At 44.9% G+C, this 14775-nt stretch overlaps 1 protein-coding gene across 10 annotated transcripts in view; it reads right to left on the reverse strand.

The window, feature by feature from the left end:
* Nucleotides 1-14775, reverse strand: part of PLEKHA6 (pleckstrin homology domain containing A6) — a 180448-nt gene that overhangs the window by 40038 nt on the left and 125635 nt on the right. For 9 of the 10 annotated variants that reach the window (XM_084853213.1, XM_084853212.1, XM_084853216.1 and 6 more), the window contains 4 exons: nucleotides 5632-5700; nucleotides 5105-5185; nucleotides 4039-4188; nucleotides 2855-2950 (listed from right to left, as the gene is read on the reverse strand). In XM_084853213.1, the coding sequence (XP_084709339.1) occupies nucleotides 2855-2950; nucleotides 4039-4188; nucleotides 5105-5185; nucleotides 5632-5700 (396 nt within the window). Of the gene's footprint in view, nucleotides 1-2854; nucleotides 2951-4038; nucleotides 4189-5104; nucleotides 5186-5631; nucleotides 5701-10541; nucleotides 10623-14775 lie in introns of all 10 variants that reach the window. The other variant, XM_084853218.1, reaches the window with a different exon arrangement.

Genomic DNA, 14775 nt, shown 5'->3' on the forward strand with positions numbered 1-14775 from the left:
AGCTTTTGCTGTGAGATCTGCTAGAATAAAGAGTCTCACTGATTTTGGCGTTCTGTGCCAGAAAAAAATGGCCACGACAACCTTTGATCTGATCCAGCATACCTCTTCTTATGTTCTAACCCTGTTGGAATCTCCATGCAAAGCTAGTGATTTAGGGAGAAGACTTCTAGCATAGCTATCTGTCAGATATCCTAGCTTTGCAAGTGGAAGGACAATTTGGTGGTAGTGTGTGTGTGTATGTGAGTGTGTGTGGGGGCACTTTCAAACAGGCAGTTTCTTTTGTGCATACCTTGAGGTGGTGCAGACTGTGCCATGTGTTCAGCTCAGTGCTTGAATTGGTTTTAAGTGCTCACCTAGACAGTGCCATCCTCCACTCCTGGTTCTGTGCTGCAGCCCACAGATGGGAGCATGGCAAGTGTCCCAGATCAAGGCAAGCAACTTTTCTCTGGGACACTCCTGCAATGAGCACATAAAGCTAGCCATGTAAACTGTATATCCCATGACAAGAATGCACCAGTCCCCATCAGCTGCTTGGTCTGGCAGGGACTGAAGCATTTTGTATTTTAGGACCCTGTACACAGTGGAGTAATGGAGCCAGTGCTGGCACTTTTTTTTTATTAGCAGGGGCACTGATCATCTGTCACCCCCACTCAGATTTCCCATTTCCCTCTAAGCTTGGCTGCAATCCTCACAGTACCTGGGGGGAAATTAATTTTCAAAACGATGAAAATCAATGATGTAGTGTTCCTTGTTGCAATGCAAATATTTTGAGGTAGTTTGGCCTTGAATCATCAATTAAGACTCATTAGCTTAGCAAAAGACCTACTCCTGGTGGAGTTGAAAACTGCTAGAATTGATTTGCTGATATGGATCAACACAGCAGCCTGAATTTTTGAGCTCCCAGGGTGGTGGTGGTGGTGTGGCTGTGGAAAATACCATGATGAGTACCTGCACTTCAAAATTTACCACTGCACCAGTGCCTATAGGGCAGAAACACTGGAAAAAACAACAGTTTACCTTTTAGACAAGGACCAAAAAAGGGCCTATTGACTCGGCTGCCACATTCCTCACTCCGTGTGTGTGTGTGTGTGTGTGTGTGAACAACATGAAGCTAAAAGGTGGTTGCTTTTGTCTATTTTGTCTTTGCAAATAAACACAAAGAAGAACAGAGGTTTTTCTTTTTACACTAAATATTTATTTATTTATTTCATTTCTATACCGCCCAGTAACTGAAGCTCTAAATACACACACACATCGGGTTTCACAGAAACCTGGTTGGTGCTTAAACATGTGGAGTCTGAAAACTAACTGGATGTCAGAGCAACTAAGGAAAACAATGGCTTTATTCACTAGGGCAGCAAGAAGGGCAAGTGTCATTTACATAGAAAGGAAAGCAAGGATTAGACATCATTGTTGTATCTGGCATGAGTGACACATGACAACGCCAGCGGTATTTTTTGTCCTGAGTATTCAGGTCACTTATCCTTAATGCAAGTCACTAGGGCCAAGCTCTGGGCCTGCTTTTTAATTCAATGTCTTCCACGTCTCGCAATCTGCCCTTTCAGCACAGCAGCAGAGGGACTCACCTGGCAGGAAAGGTGGGAAGTTGGAATGGACAAATGTTTGCACCGCGCTTTTAGGGTTTCTACGAGCAAAAACAGAGATTACTTTAAATGTATGTTTACAACTACATCTCTCCCCACCCCCTCAGTTTTACACTGGAGAAGGCACAGTGGCTCTGATCTGGATCTTAAAAGCTCTAATCCAGATCAAGGGGCACTGTCCCTCCTCAAGAGTAAAAATGGGGAAAATGTAGCTACTAGACACATTTAAAGTAATGTCTGTTTTGGCCCTAAGGCTAACTAAGCAATACTGTGAAGTCACTTCTGCCTTATAATCAGTAGCATGCATCCCAGCATTGGCCATTTTCTTTGTGCCTACCTCTAAATAGAGAAGTTAGCAATAACAAGGCCCCAAATGGAATTGAAAACAGGCTACTAACAACCCACACTGTGGCTGTAAAATTGCTTTGGCTGCTTTAAAACACAGGATAGCAGAATCAGAGGAAAGGTTCAGAAATGCCCAGCAGAAATTGCTTAGATTGGGAGATGGGGGGTCAAGGAAATGAATCTTGGATTACACAGAGTGGAATTTGTTCTATGATAACCTTCAAAGTGAAGAGGTGAAGATAGCTGTATAAAGAGCACAGTTTAGGCAAATATGGGGCTCTGTGATAGGAAGATGCTATTTAAAAAATTCTGTAAGTGCACACCTGGAGTAAGGACTCCTTAGCCAATGTGGTGCTTCTGTGTTAACCACAGGTATAGCCAAGAGCAGGACTGACCACTGTGGAGTCTCTTCTTAACATATTGTAACATCTGATTTGCACCAGAAGTTCAATGAGAGTTTGCATGTGGGCCCAGTAAACACAATGTGCACATAACCAGCTCTGCACATAATGGTATGTGCATGTGCAATAAGTGTGGGCTGATCATGGTAGCAGTGCACAGAATTTAGGGGCACATGCATGCATGCTTCCTAAATCTGGCTCTGATGTTTTACTTGAGTCTACAAAAACCTGCACAACACAATGGTCAGAATTTCTTAAGGGCTGATGTCTGACACTGTAAACAATGACTTAATTATGCAGAAGGGCAACTCTACTGAATATGGATGGTTATTGTTCACAACATTACAAGAATGGAATCAGGGTAGAATCTTTCTATCTGCTTATAAACAAAATGATCTGACAACCCAGAATGCTGAACCTCCCCCTAATTTTGTGCCCAGTTCTGCTCTGGATTTGCTAGTATTTCCCTTAGATTCAGCTGGTCTGGGGGTTTCATTCTCTCACCTGGATGTCCAAGTTCAGCTGTTCCCATAGGTCATCATGCAAGGCTGACACCTCACCCTCCAGGTTCTCATACTCTGTGGTGCTGTTGACCAGTGCCTGTGGGGATTTGCAAACAGTCCCATCAAGATATCAATACACTTACTTGCCATCTCCTCTCTGTGTACCCTGGAGTGCAGAGGGACTGACTGGCATTAAAATGCTAACTATCAAACCATCTGTTTGGATACCAGCCCAACCTGGGTGTGCACTGCAGTACTGGGAAAAACCTCAAATAAGAGAAGAAACCTGCATTGGTAAAGATGGTTGTCTCCTAAGAGCTACTTCTGTGTCTTTGGAGGACAAGGAGAGCTTCTTTGTGTGGTCTCCTTGCTGAAATTTACTTGCTACCTATGTGAAGAAACAGGCTTAGTTCAAATTGGCATGACATTTGTGCTGTCGGGGAGGCTTATGGACAAACAATGGGACCAGAAGGAGGATTTCATTCAGAGGTTTTCACCAACTCTCTCAATGTGATTTTCCACAGTTCAAATTCATGGCCTGCAGGGACCCATTTGGCGTGCTTTTGCACCTTCCCCTTGGGTTAAAGGGTTTTTCCCCATTCTCTTTCCCCCTCATTTTCTTTCATTTTCTTTATATGAGAGAAAAAGAAAAGCAGAAAGAAAGAAAGGAAAAAAGAAAGAAAAGGTTTATTTTACAATGCTAAACTAACAAAACATTCCTGCCTTTCACCCCAGGTCTCCCCCGGTACACGCAGCAGCAGCAGCACTGACCAAGCAACCAGAGCAGGCAGTCCATGCAGGCTCAGGCTGGAGGCACAAGGCTGCACGATGCAGCTCATTGCTGCTGCAGCACTGGATAATGCTGGGCAAAGCCCATGCGCAGCCAGGTGGCTCATGCTTGCGCTAATATTTCTATGCAGGATAGACACAGACCAGAGGCTAAGCTGTGCTGTTCTGTTCAACTGAAAAACAACATTTATTGGGCGCAGCTGAGCATGGTAGTGCATGCCTGGACGGGTCAAATCTACACGATCAGCAGCGACCAAGTATACCTGCATGTCTTTCCCCCCCACCCTGGCCCACACAGTTGTCCTTGACCCCTGAAGCTTCCTGGGTGATTTCTGCGATATTTGTGAAAATAAACAGGAAGGGAATGCCTTTAGTACTGGAGACGTCTTTGATTACCGTGCTGGCTTGGGATAGCTCCACCCGGATATTGATCAACTGATTCTGGAGAGATTCCTTCTTATGCAGCAGTTTTTCAGGGTAGGCCGGTTGGCTCCCAAACATCTCTAGCTCCTGGTGTGTCCCCATTAGTGCACTCTCTAGACTCTCCTAGTGATGAGAATAGCATGGAAGAGCTTGTTAAAAAAATGCTGGAAGTTAGGAAGCAAGCTGAAAAGACTTGGATTCAGCTCTGTAGTCTAGTTCAGATTCGCTTTCTAGCCTTGGTCATTTAGTCTTTCTGGGTCTCACTTCTCCCATTTCTAAAATGTAGGGATCATCCCCTTTCCTGTTCTGTTCAAAGGAAAGTCAGGAAAAGTCATTAAATGTATTAAATGAAGTATTATCATGCTATAGGGTGGAAGGTTAATAAGGCCATGGGCAGATACAGCTGAATTTGCTCATCTGCTTAGATGTCATGAAGTCCTCTACCATAAGATTCAGAAATAGCAAAAACAACAATCTCAAAACAAAACAAAACAACACACACACTCTGTTTGGAGAGAAGGGTCTGGTGTGCCCTAAGATTTGAAGGGTATATAATCAATACATTTGCTACAAAGTCTGGGGCCAACCCAAGAGTTGAAGGACAAGATGGGATCTCCCCATTCCATGTACAGTTGCCAACTGGACTGTTGAATCTTACTTCAATGCTGGTGATGGGACAGCATTCCCCATGGCACTAGAAGGCAGTGGGCCATGTGGCACACACAGCTCTGTCCTCTAATACCTTGCTGCCCCCTCCTAAGCATCTACTGTCTGAGGTAGTTTCCTCACACTGCCTAATGGTAGGGCTGGCCCCAACAAAATCCATTTTAGCATATTTGTCTCCTAGTTTCAGGGGAACTGGAAATATTTGCCTCAAAGATGGCAACCTCTTATGACAGCCACCATCTAGCAAGTGCATTTTTTAAGCTATGCAATGAGCTTCCAGCCTCAGAAAGCCTCTAGGAAGCTGGGCCCATTCAGAGGAGTGGAAAGCAGCTTGTCTATACTGTTAGCCAGTTCCACAACTCATGCCCCTTACCTTCTCGGCACGAAGTTGTTGCACCAGCCTCTCCTGTTCCCTCATCACCTTGTTTTGCTCACAAAGCTTTCCCAGGAGCTTCTGTCATGAAGTAAAGAGAGAAATGAAATGTGAAATATGAGGTTCACGGTGTAGAAGTCCACAAGAACATAATATAAGGCATTTGTCCATTTTGACGGATATCAACCAGGCCCTCAGCCAGGAGGGCTGGTCTCTCGGCTACTGATATGCCACAATCCAAGCAGGAGAGACTCACACACAATTACACCAGCACGAAAACACACACATCGAGCACGAGGGAAAGAGGCGACGGGAAAAGAGGCAGCACAGGACTGGCGGATCGATGATGGTGACCAGGAGCACTTGAGACCTTGCAGCTCCAATAGCAGAAAAGAGGCTCATCTAATGAGATTGGAGAGAAATGGAAAAGAAAGGCATAACCTCCAAGGAGAGGAGGATGGAGAGGTGGCAGCAGGAGGGGAGATGGAGTGGGCAGACAGGCGGCGGCGAGGGAGTGGTGCTCTTACATCGGTATCTTGCTCGCTTATCTTGAAGGTGTGCAGGGCCTCTCTGTAGGCTTCAGGGAAATGAGACACCTGCAAAAACAGGAACAAGTCATTGCTGCTCTCTCCTCCTTGAAGTTAACATGCCACGACAAGCCCCCCATGGAAATCCAAGGCTGCTTCTGCTTAGTGGAAAAATTAAAAAACAAATCACAATGTTTTCAGGTCCTACAGCTCCAGCCCCTAACACCTTCCACCAAGTCTTTCTCTTAAGCAACGCTTACAAATAGGATAAGTGAAGGGAAAGCCAGACATTGTCTTGCATTTCCAGTCTTTTAAAACCAGCCATCTTATATTGCATCTAAAGAGGCAGCTCTTCTGTACAACACAGTGAGAAAATTGCTCTTCTGCTATCTACATAGAAGGGAATAGTCAAGTTTATAACAGATAAGATGCTTCTAGGATTTATTTATTTTAAAAAAAGATGACTGCTCAAATTTATGAATAAATCAGCAATGCTATTGTACATGCATGTTAGACATGCAACCGCCATTACAGCTCGCCAGGCAATTACATACAACCAGTTGTACCATAAATAGCAGCTTCCATTCGCAGCAACTGAAGTTGTGAGAATATTTAAAGATGTGACATCTTCTCACCACCACCACCACCACCACCACCACCTTTAAATTCAGGATAATGATGAGGAGGGGAGCTTCTAAAAATGTGACTGTTGCTACAGTGCAAAAGGGCTGCTCCATGTAATCTTCTAACACAGAGACTGAATTAATAGATTTATAGAGCTACTATGCAGCACGCAAGACCAAGAAGTGTTTGTGCTGGGTTGTGTAGGCCTAACAGCAGTGGCTGTTATGTGGGTGCAGTGCATTGAACTTCCTGGGTGCAGGTCTTGGCAAGCCAGACAGGAGCCAATGGTTAAGACAGGGGCAGGCAACCTGGCGCCCTCCAGATGGCTTGGACTACAAATCCCATAATCCCCAGCCAGCACAGCCAATGGTCAGGGATTGTGGGAGTTGTCGTCCAAAGCATCTGGAGGGCACCAGATTGCCTATCCCTAGCCTAGGATATTGCTATAAGGGGATGGCTGATGAACAGATAGCCAAGCCCTGTCCTCAAGAAACAGAGGGGCCAGGGCAGGTTGGCCTTCAGTGGACGGTTGGCCTATGGTGAAACCTGAAAAAGGGTCAGATATTGTTTACAACCACAGTGATAAAGACCCTTTACAAGACTGCATAGTCAGATGCATACCCAGGGTTCTATTCCCAGTTCATTTGCTGATCTGAATTCCAAAGCTGCGCAAACACAGGGCAACGCTTTTCAAGATGCAGCCATGTAATGGCCTGATCTGAAGTTCTTCACACTCTGTCCAGCTTCCCCAGCTCATTAGCAACCACTATTTGACACACAGGGAAACTAATGCAGAGAGAAAGCCAGGTCCAAAGCGGCTGTGCTTAAGCACTGGCATTTGGTGTGAACTTTTCAAACTGAAACTTAACATGGCATCATTTCCCTCTGGAACACTGATGCAGCTAGTAGTACTTACTTACCCAAAAGGGGTGCATGAGTATCACAGGAGAGCACTGATTGGCATTGATACAATGCAGCACAGAAGAAAGGCACCACATCAGAACCAGAGTTTATCATTAGCAAGCAAACCACCACAGCATGATAATACAACAGGAGCAAATCTGTTCTTAACAACTGCATGGCAGGAACTGATTGGTGGGTACTTCTCTAACACAATGAGTGGATGAAGAATCTTCATTCATGAGCATAATGTACCATGCCACAGATGTTACTCTCCATTTAAGCATCGTCTATAACATTGTGGTCTTCTTCATTGTTAAGGGAAAGGGCCATAGCTCAGTGTTGGAGCACCTGCTTTGCATGCCGAAGGTCCCAGGTTCAATCCCAGCATCGCCAGGTAGGGCTGGGAAAGACCCTTGTCTGAACCCCTGGAGAGCCACTGCCTGTCAGTGTAGACCAGGAGTGGACGACTTCTGACCTGCAAGGGAGTGTTGGCCTACAACTCCCATCAGCATAGCCAATGATGAGGGATGATGGGAGTTGTAAGCCAAAACATCTGGAGGGCCAGAAGTTGCCCACCCCTGGTGTGAACAATATTGAGCCAGGTGGACCAAATGTCTGACTCGGTATAAGGCAGCTTCATATGTTCTTGTGAAGTTTAGGAGAAACAACAATCCATTTTGAATATTGTTCTTGATAACTCTTGAGAAAAGAGTCACAAGCTAAAGATTATGCTTTCAGACTTTGTTCTGTATTTCATGTGGGAAGCATTCAAACTCAAGTCTTGGATAATGATTTAATTCGGTATCATGTGTCCTGGCAGACATGAACCATTGGAAATCTTGTTTGCAGTTGGGCTGAAATCTAAATGTTAAACTAAGTCTTGGTCAAATTTGAAATGTATATGAAATTATTTTGGATTGGTTCACAACTACTTGATTAATGAAATCTCTTGCAATAGCTGAATCTTTTCTTCCTATAAAGGAGATGTGTGTTTTTCTTTGTAGCAGATTTTGCAGCAATGGAGAAATACCTGTTTGGAATCCACTTCGCCAGATGCTCTGTGTGTCTGTGCGTGTGTGTATGTGTGAGTGTGGGGGAGAGAGATGGAGAGACATGTTTCAGGGGGTCTTATTTTGCTCTCTAGGGCCTGGAAGGAAGACACTGGCAATTATTCTAATTCTGAGTATCTTTTCTTATATGCCTGATTTTTATCATTCTGGGTAATGTCCTACCCACCCCTCCCCCAAATAATATTTTCTGGTTCCTTACAACTACTCTTTTGCCCTAGGTGATGCCAAAGTTCTAACTAGTGGGCACTGTGCACAAAGCCCCAGTTGGAGATAGCAGCTAGAATGCTCCATCAAATATACCAATCCATTTTCTCATGCAAATAAAACAGTGCTGAACCTACGTCAAACTTATCCAAAGCTCCCATCTAACCAGTAATTATTAGCAATGTTCTACTGCAATCCACCTTAATAATATACTGAGTAGCAAATTAATCAGAAAGGACATTTTCATGATAAAGGTGACAAAACTATGATGGAAGGTTCAGAGGCAGAAATGGCTGGTGGATGGCTGCGTATAATTGCAATGAGATGCAGCTCTTATGATCATATCATTGACTCAATTGCTTAACGTATAATATGAGCAATGCCAAGCCTGTTAGGAAGACAGAGTCCCTCCCTGCACTTGTAATCCTTAGGCTTAAATCCAACTTCTCTGTTTTGTTCTGCCCATTGCAGCCCCCTATGGGCCACCCAAACTTGCTCCAGAGGATCCCTCAACCTTCAGGAGCAGATTTGGGACACAAGCGCAGGGCTGCAGGGGCAACAGGAAATCCCTTCCACCAGCAGTTTCTGTTCTGCTGGCAGAAAGGCACCATTGGATTGAAACCCATATCTCTAGCCCTACATGCATTTGGGCTAGTCAGGGTGGCTCAGTGGTGAAGAAAAGGCACTCTCCACATGGTCAGAGGCACTACCTCTTCTTGCCAATCTGCAGGTGCATACAAAAATAGTCACATCTAATGCTCGATATAGGCTCAACCCTGATTTCTGAATGAGATTCCATACTGGTAAAATTAAGCATGGAAGCTGATCATTCTATTGTTCTAACAGTGGTATGAGCCATCCTTTATACCTGACTGGAAGAGATGTTCCCTGGATGGGAGCTTACCTGTAGATTCTCCTAAGACGGCCATATATGTATTGCCTAAAAAGAGGAAACCTATCACCTAAAAGGAGGACACCAATCTGCATAAGATTTGCATGTGCTAGTGTATATGTATAGATGTAAATTTATATAAATTTATACATAGTGGGGAAGATTGATCAGGTGACCTGTGCATCTGCTCAGACTGCTGCCCAGAAAGTAACTATTGATGGGCAATGTTGAGGCTCCTGCATTGCCTTCTTATGCTTCCTTACCTTTACACTAGAGTTGGCCTGGACAGCCCTTCAAACAGAGAAGACCTTCAAATAGAGGACTGACCTCTGACAGCCATTCACATAGAGGACTGCCCTCTGTAACACAGGATACACAGACACCCTAGATTAGGGATGGGCAACTTGTGGCCCTCCAGATGTTTTGGCCTACACCTCCCATCAGCCCTACCAGCATAGCCAAAGGTGAGGGATGATGGGAGTTGTAGGTGGAAACATGTGAAGTTGCCCACCCCTGCCCTAGACTCTCCTTCTTTAGCAAGAGATACCAATTTAAAAATCAGTGTCCCACACCACATAGTCCAAGGCTAAGGAACAGTTTCGGGTTCAGAGTACTGACTCAAAGCCCAGAATGGATTAAAGGTTAGTAGCTGGTTAATAATAGAAGTTAAGGCTAATATCTAACCATTTTAAGTGGTGCAGTAAATGTGTGCAAATGTAATAATGGACAAGAAAGAGGAAAACAATTTTCTCTTTTTTAAAAGAAATACCAAAGGATAAGATTTCTCCTTTAGCACAAAACAACATGGCAAGTATTTGCTAAATGAAAGGTTTTGGTTCTAACCAGGGCCTTCAACATACTTATGCGGAGAACAAGGACAGAGAAAAGAAGTTGGGTACAAAGTGGCACAGAGCTGTTAATACAGCTGGGATTCAGATCCAGATATTTTCAGGGTTCTGTCTTTCTCCAAACTTTAGGGAAAGATGTGGTCTTAAAACATTTCAAGGAATCCTGCTGTACTAGAATCACTGGCACTCTGAGACATGGGTGCCTTGTAGGCTTCCATACATAAAACTGACTGTCAGATGAAATGTTGAATGGACATCTCACAGATGTATGCAGACGTGAGGTGTGGAAGGGTGACACCAGGAATGGTTCTGCCATGCAAAAGCAGCTGGAATGGCATGGTTGATGGCAGAGCTGCTGTGATGTCTTACTTGCATGTACAGCTGAGCCCTAGGGGAGGAGCTCTCCACCATTCTGTTCACCATACTGATCAAAGTCTCGCTCTCGCTCATCTGCAGCAGACAAGGAAGGAAAAAGTCAAGATGCTGGTGGGGGCAGAGCCACCTCAGTTCAGTCTTGAACGTGTGTGTGTGTGTGTGTGTCTGTGTGATCACTACATTCATTTGGAAACAGCTGGATCACTGCCTTTGCTCAGATGCTATGTGGCAAAGGCGCAAAGGCGCACCAAAAGGAAGCCCACAGGACTGAAAAGTACATTGGTGCTCAGAGAGAGCACTAGAGAATGCTTGCAAAAGCACTTTGGTGCTCAGGGAGTTAATTGTTCAACTGAATTAACATGCACATTTTTTTGTTGATTGTGTAAACAGCAGCCATGGAGAGGGGGAGCTGGAAGGGATTGCAGAGGGTGGGGAGGGAGAGCTTAACCCCTTTCCCCCCACCATGGTCTGGATGCAACTTGATCCTAATACCACCCCCATGTAGTTATCTGCATTGGGAAGAGATCCATCACAGAGCAGCTCCGTTAACATACAAATGGGCTTGCCACTGAAACTCTAAAGAAAAGCGATTGGGGCAGAACAGCATCCGACAGCTCACAAAGAGGCATTATCACACTGGTGCACCACCTGAGACCTTCTGTCTTGGCCCAATAGCATCATGGGCCTTTTATCCTCCAAATGCAGTACTTTCTTTCTCCAGCCTCCTCTGTCTGGGGTGTCAGGGACTACTGAAACCGGAGACCTGTGCTTGGATCTGCTGACTTTCTCTGTGTGTGTCACTTCAAAGCAGACAGATGCTAATTTGATTAGAGCAGCAGTGCTTGAGAACAGGTTCTAAAAGATCCCTTTCCCCACGCAATTTCCCTAATCATACTCCTACCCCCCAAAGCTGTATAGCTACCTGTCTTTTTCTGTTTGGGGTCTAATAGCAATTTCAGGGGTGGGGGAATTAGATTGAGGAAATAGTGCAGGCAGGGGAGTTTTTCCCCAGCACCACTGCTCTGATCAAACTCAGAGTCCCCCTCCCACAGCTGTCTTAAAGATATATAGGTATATATCGAGAAATCTGATCAGGTGTCTCCCACATCATGACTGTTTCAGCCTTTAAAAGATAGGATGATGGATGGTGTAGAGTCACACACCAAGATTTACCTTGTAGATACAAAAGCTAGGCTTTGAGTGAAAATATGTTTGGTCTTCCTTCTGCCTGTTTCAGAATCCCAGTGAGGGGAGGGCAGAGCCCCTCTTCCAATGGCCAGAACAAATAGAGGGAGCTAGAGAAGCTTTTCAGGAACTGCCTTCCCCTTTACTGGTTTGTGTCATGCTCCAGAGAGGAAGAGGAGGGGCCACAGCTACCACACCAATCCATTTCCAGTCAGAGCAGCAGCAGAACCTAGGCGGGATTGTGGGTGTTCCTTTTTAAAAAGCTTAGTACAGGGGTGTCAAACCTTTTTCAGCCTGAGTCCCAAATTCCATTTCAGAGAAGCTCTTGAGGGCCGCATTCCAGTGGTGGGTGTGGCCAATGACAAAGGGGCTGTCCAGAATACCAGCCCATCGTAGCTTAAAGCTCTTACTGTCAGTAACTAATCCTTAAGAGAGGCATTTCAACCTTTTAGAATGGGGAGGGGGAACCGCACAAAAGCCAGGAACCCACCAAATGATCAGTGGTTGGGGAAAGTGGACAGGGCCATCTCGGGAACCCTGGAGAGCTGGATTGGGACCCCAGGAGGGCCAGATTTGACCCCTTGAGTCTGTGGTTCTATACCCCTGGCTTAGTGCCTTACTTAGCCTGGCAGCAGCCACTTTTGCTTAACAATAAGGAGCAGTTCTTGCCATAGCAAGTGGCTTCTGCTTCGAAGAAGCTTGGGGCTGCTGCCGAAAAAGGCCAGTGTGTGGTGGTTCTTCCTCCTCTTTTTACCTCCTCAAGAGTGTAGGGCAAGGTGAGCTGGTTTCCATAAGCCTCCCCAGCCCCTTCTGCCTGTTCTGGCTACTATGGGCAATCTGCTGTGCTGCCTTCTACAGGATTCTAAAACAGGCAGGGAGGAACTCAGATAAACAGACTGGGTTCGCACAACACACCGCGGCTTATCACTGTGGCTTATTTAAGCCACGATGAGCTGTGGCGCCCCTCAATATTCAACTCCCAACTGTGGGTTGTCGTGTCATGCAAGCCCAGCCAGCGGAGGTTACGCGGGGGCCTGTTCTAGAGTTATGTGAGGTTATTGTTTAACCCTTGCATAACCCCTGCCAGCTGGGTTCACATGACATGACAACCCATGGTTGGGGGTTGAATATTCAGGATGGTGCTCATGGGTGCTGTGGCTCGTCGTGGCTTAAATGCGACATGTCATGTGAACAGCCCCATAGACTTCCTCATTAAGATATGCAAATCAGCCTCAAGTGGATGGATGGAGTTTTGTTCCCACACCTGGGCTCAGAAATGAATCCCCCTCCCCCCGGTCAGATTAGATGCAGGGGGGTTGTGCCTTGGTTTGTTTGCTTGCTTGAGTTATCTGGAGCTGTTTGCTTTGAAGAGACCTTTCTACTGTGCACCCACTCTGTGCTTATTGCACAGAGTCTAGGTTACACAGATTCTGGAAAGGGGGGGGGGGCTCTTATGTGTAGCTGCATCTGGGTATGTGTGTGTGTGCAATCTTTTAATTCCTTCCAACCCTGCAAGGTTTTATGGAACACAGTGTTTAAAAACATCTAATAAATCAACAGGTGGTTAAACAAAAATCCCAAGGGTTAGATGATCTTTTGCTGACATAAATTACCATTACTGAAGTGAAACTGATGAGGCTATCTCTCTCTCTTTACACACACACACACACACACACACTCACTCACTCACTCACTGAAGATCTGATACTTCAACCACGAATCACCAGGGCAAAACAAAGAAATAGGGCTCAGAAGGCTGCACTTGATCACACTACTTTGAATCAGTCTTTCTCCATGGATCAGAAGAGGAAGAGAAGGAGACAGAAAGCCTTAAATATTTTGTATTTTTTTAAAGGAGAGAGGGAGAAAATCGCACTGTGAGTGATGGTTGGTAACATAGTCTGGAGAGCTTTTAAGTGCCTCCTCCTCCTCCTCAGCTTCAGTCCATCACAGACACACACATCTTTGCAGTTACTCTATTGATCGGGGATTTACTGACTCCAAAACCATAATGAGATTGTCTCTGGAGCAGGCTTGCTTACTGAAGTGCAGATTTTTGCAGGCCAGCATCAGCCATCCATCAGCAATTGCAGTGGGGTTTCATTTTTATTTCCAGCATAATCATGTCTGCTAGGGATGGGCGACTGAGTGATGTTCAGAATCACCATTCTCCGAACATTTTCTTGGGACTTGTCTTGTGCCTGATTCCTCTTTACATTTGCGATCGCTGCTCACTCTGTGTGAACTGGGAAATCGCACAAATCAAGCAGCAACTGAACATGAAATTTACACAAATTTGTGCAACTTCCCTCCATAGGCGAAAGCACGGCAGATTCAGTCTATGAAGGAAATTTGCAGAAATTAGGAAAGTTGCACAAATCAAACCAGGAAAGTTGCACAAATTGAATGTGAGCGCATGTTTGGCAATTTACGAATATTTTCAGTGGCCACGTGCTCGCAATCATGTTCAGAGCTTTGAAAAGGACATGCTCACATGTTTTGTGAGCAAAACAAAATTCTTATCCCTAACAACTGCTGATCTTTTCCCAAAAGACTTTTTCTTCCCTGTTTCTCTGAGGGCCTGGCCAGCCATTTCCCTTGACCACAACGTGCTATGCATGGAAGATTGTTTCATCTTAATGGTTGTGGGGAAGGTTGTTTGGGTAAGTTGTTTGGTGTGTTAGTACAGTTAAAAGAGATGCTTCACTTTTCCACGGGACTTTGAATAAAATTGTTTTGGCAAAGCTGGTTATTATACTATTGATTGTCTTGACAGCCATCTGAAATCTCTCCCCCTCTTTTAACATACAATCCCAAATGTTCTTCTTGATTATCACTTTACACACACACACACACACACACACACTTACACATTCTTATATACAAATATAGTTTATTTTGGGTATTTGATGCTTAAGGTACTTCCAGATCGATAGCTCCAAGTGCTAGCGATCAAAAGACATTGTGCAGCTATTCTGTATTTTCATCCTTAACAGATTGTTTTCTCATAAGAAAAAAGATGAAGGGATCAGTGGGGAAAACA

The sequence above is a fragment of the Heloderma suspectum genome, chromosome 4 (genome assembly GCF_057233095.1).
Source record: "Heloderma suspectum isolate Gila_16-S chromosome 4, 16-S_ref, whole genome shotgun sequence".
NCBI lineage: Eukaryota > Metazoa > Chordata > Lepidosauria > Squamata > Helodermatidae > Heloderma > Heloderma suspectum.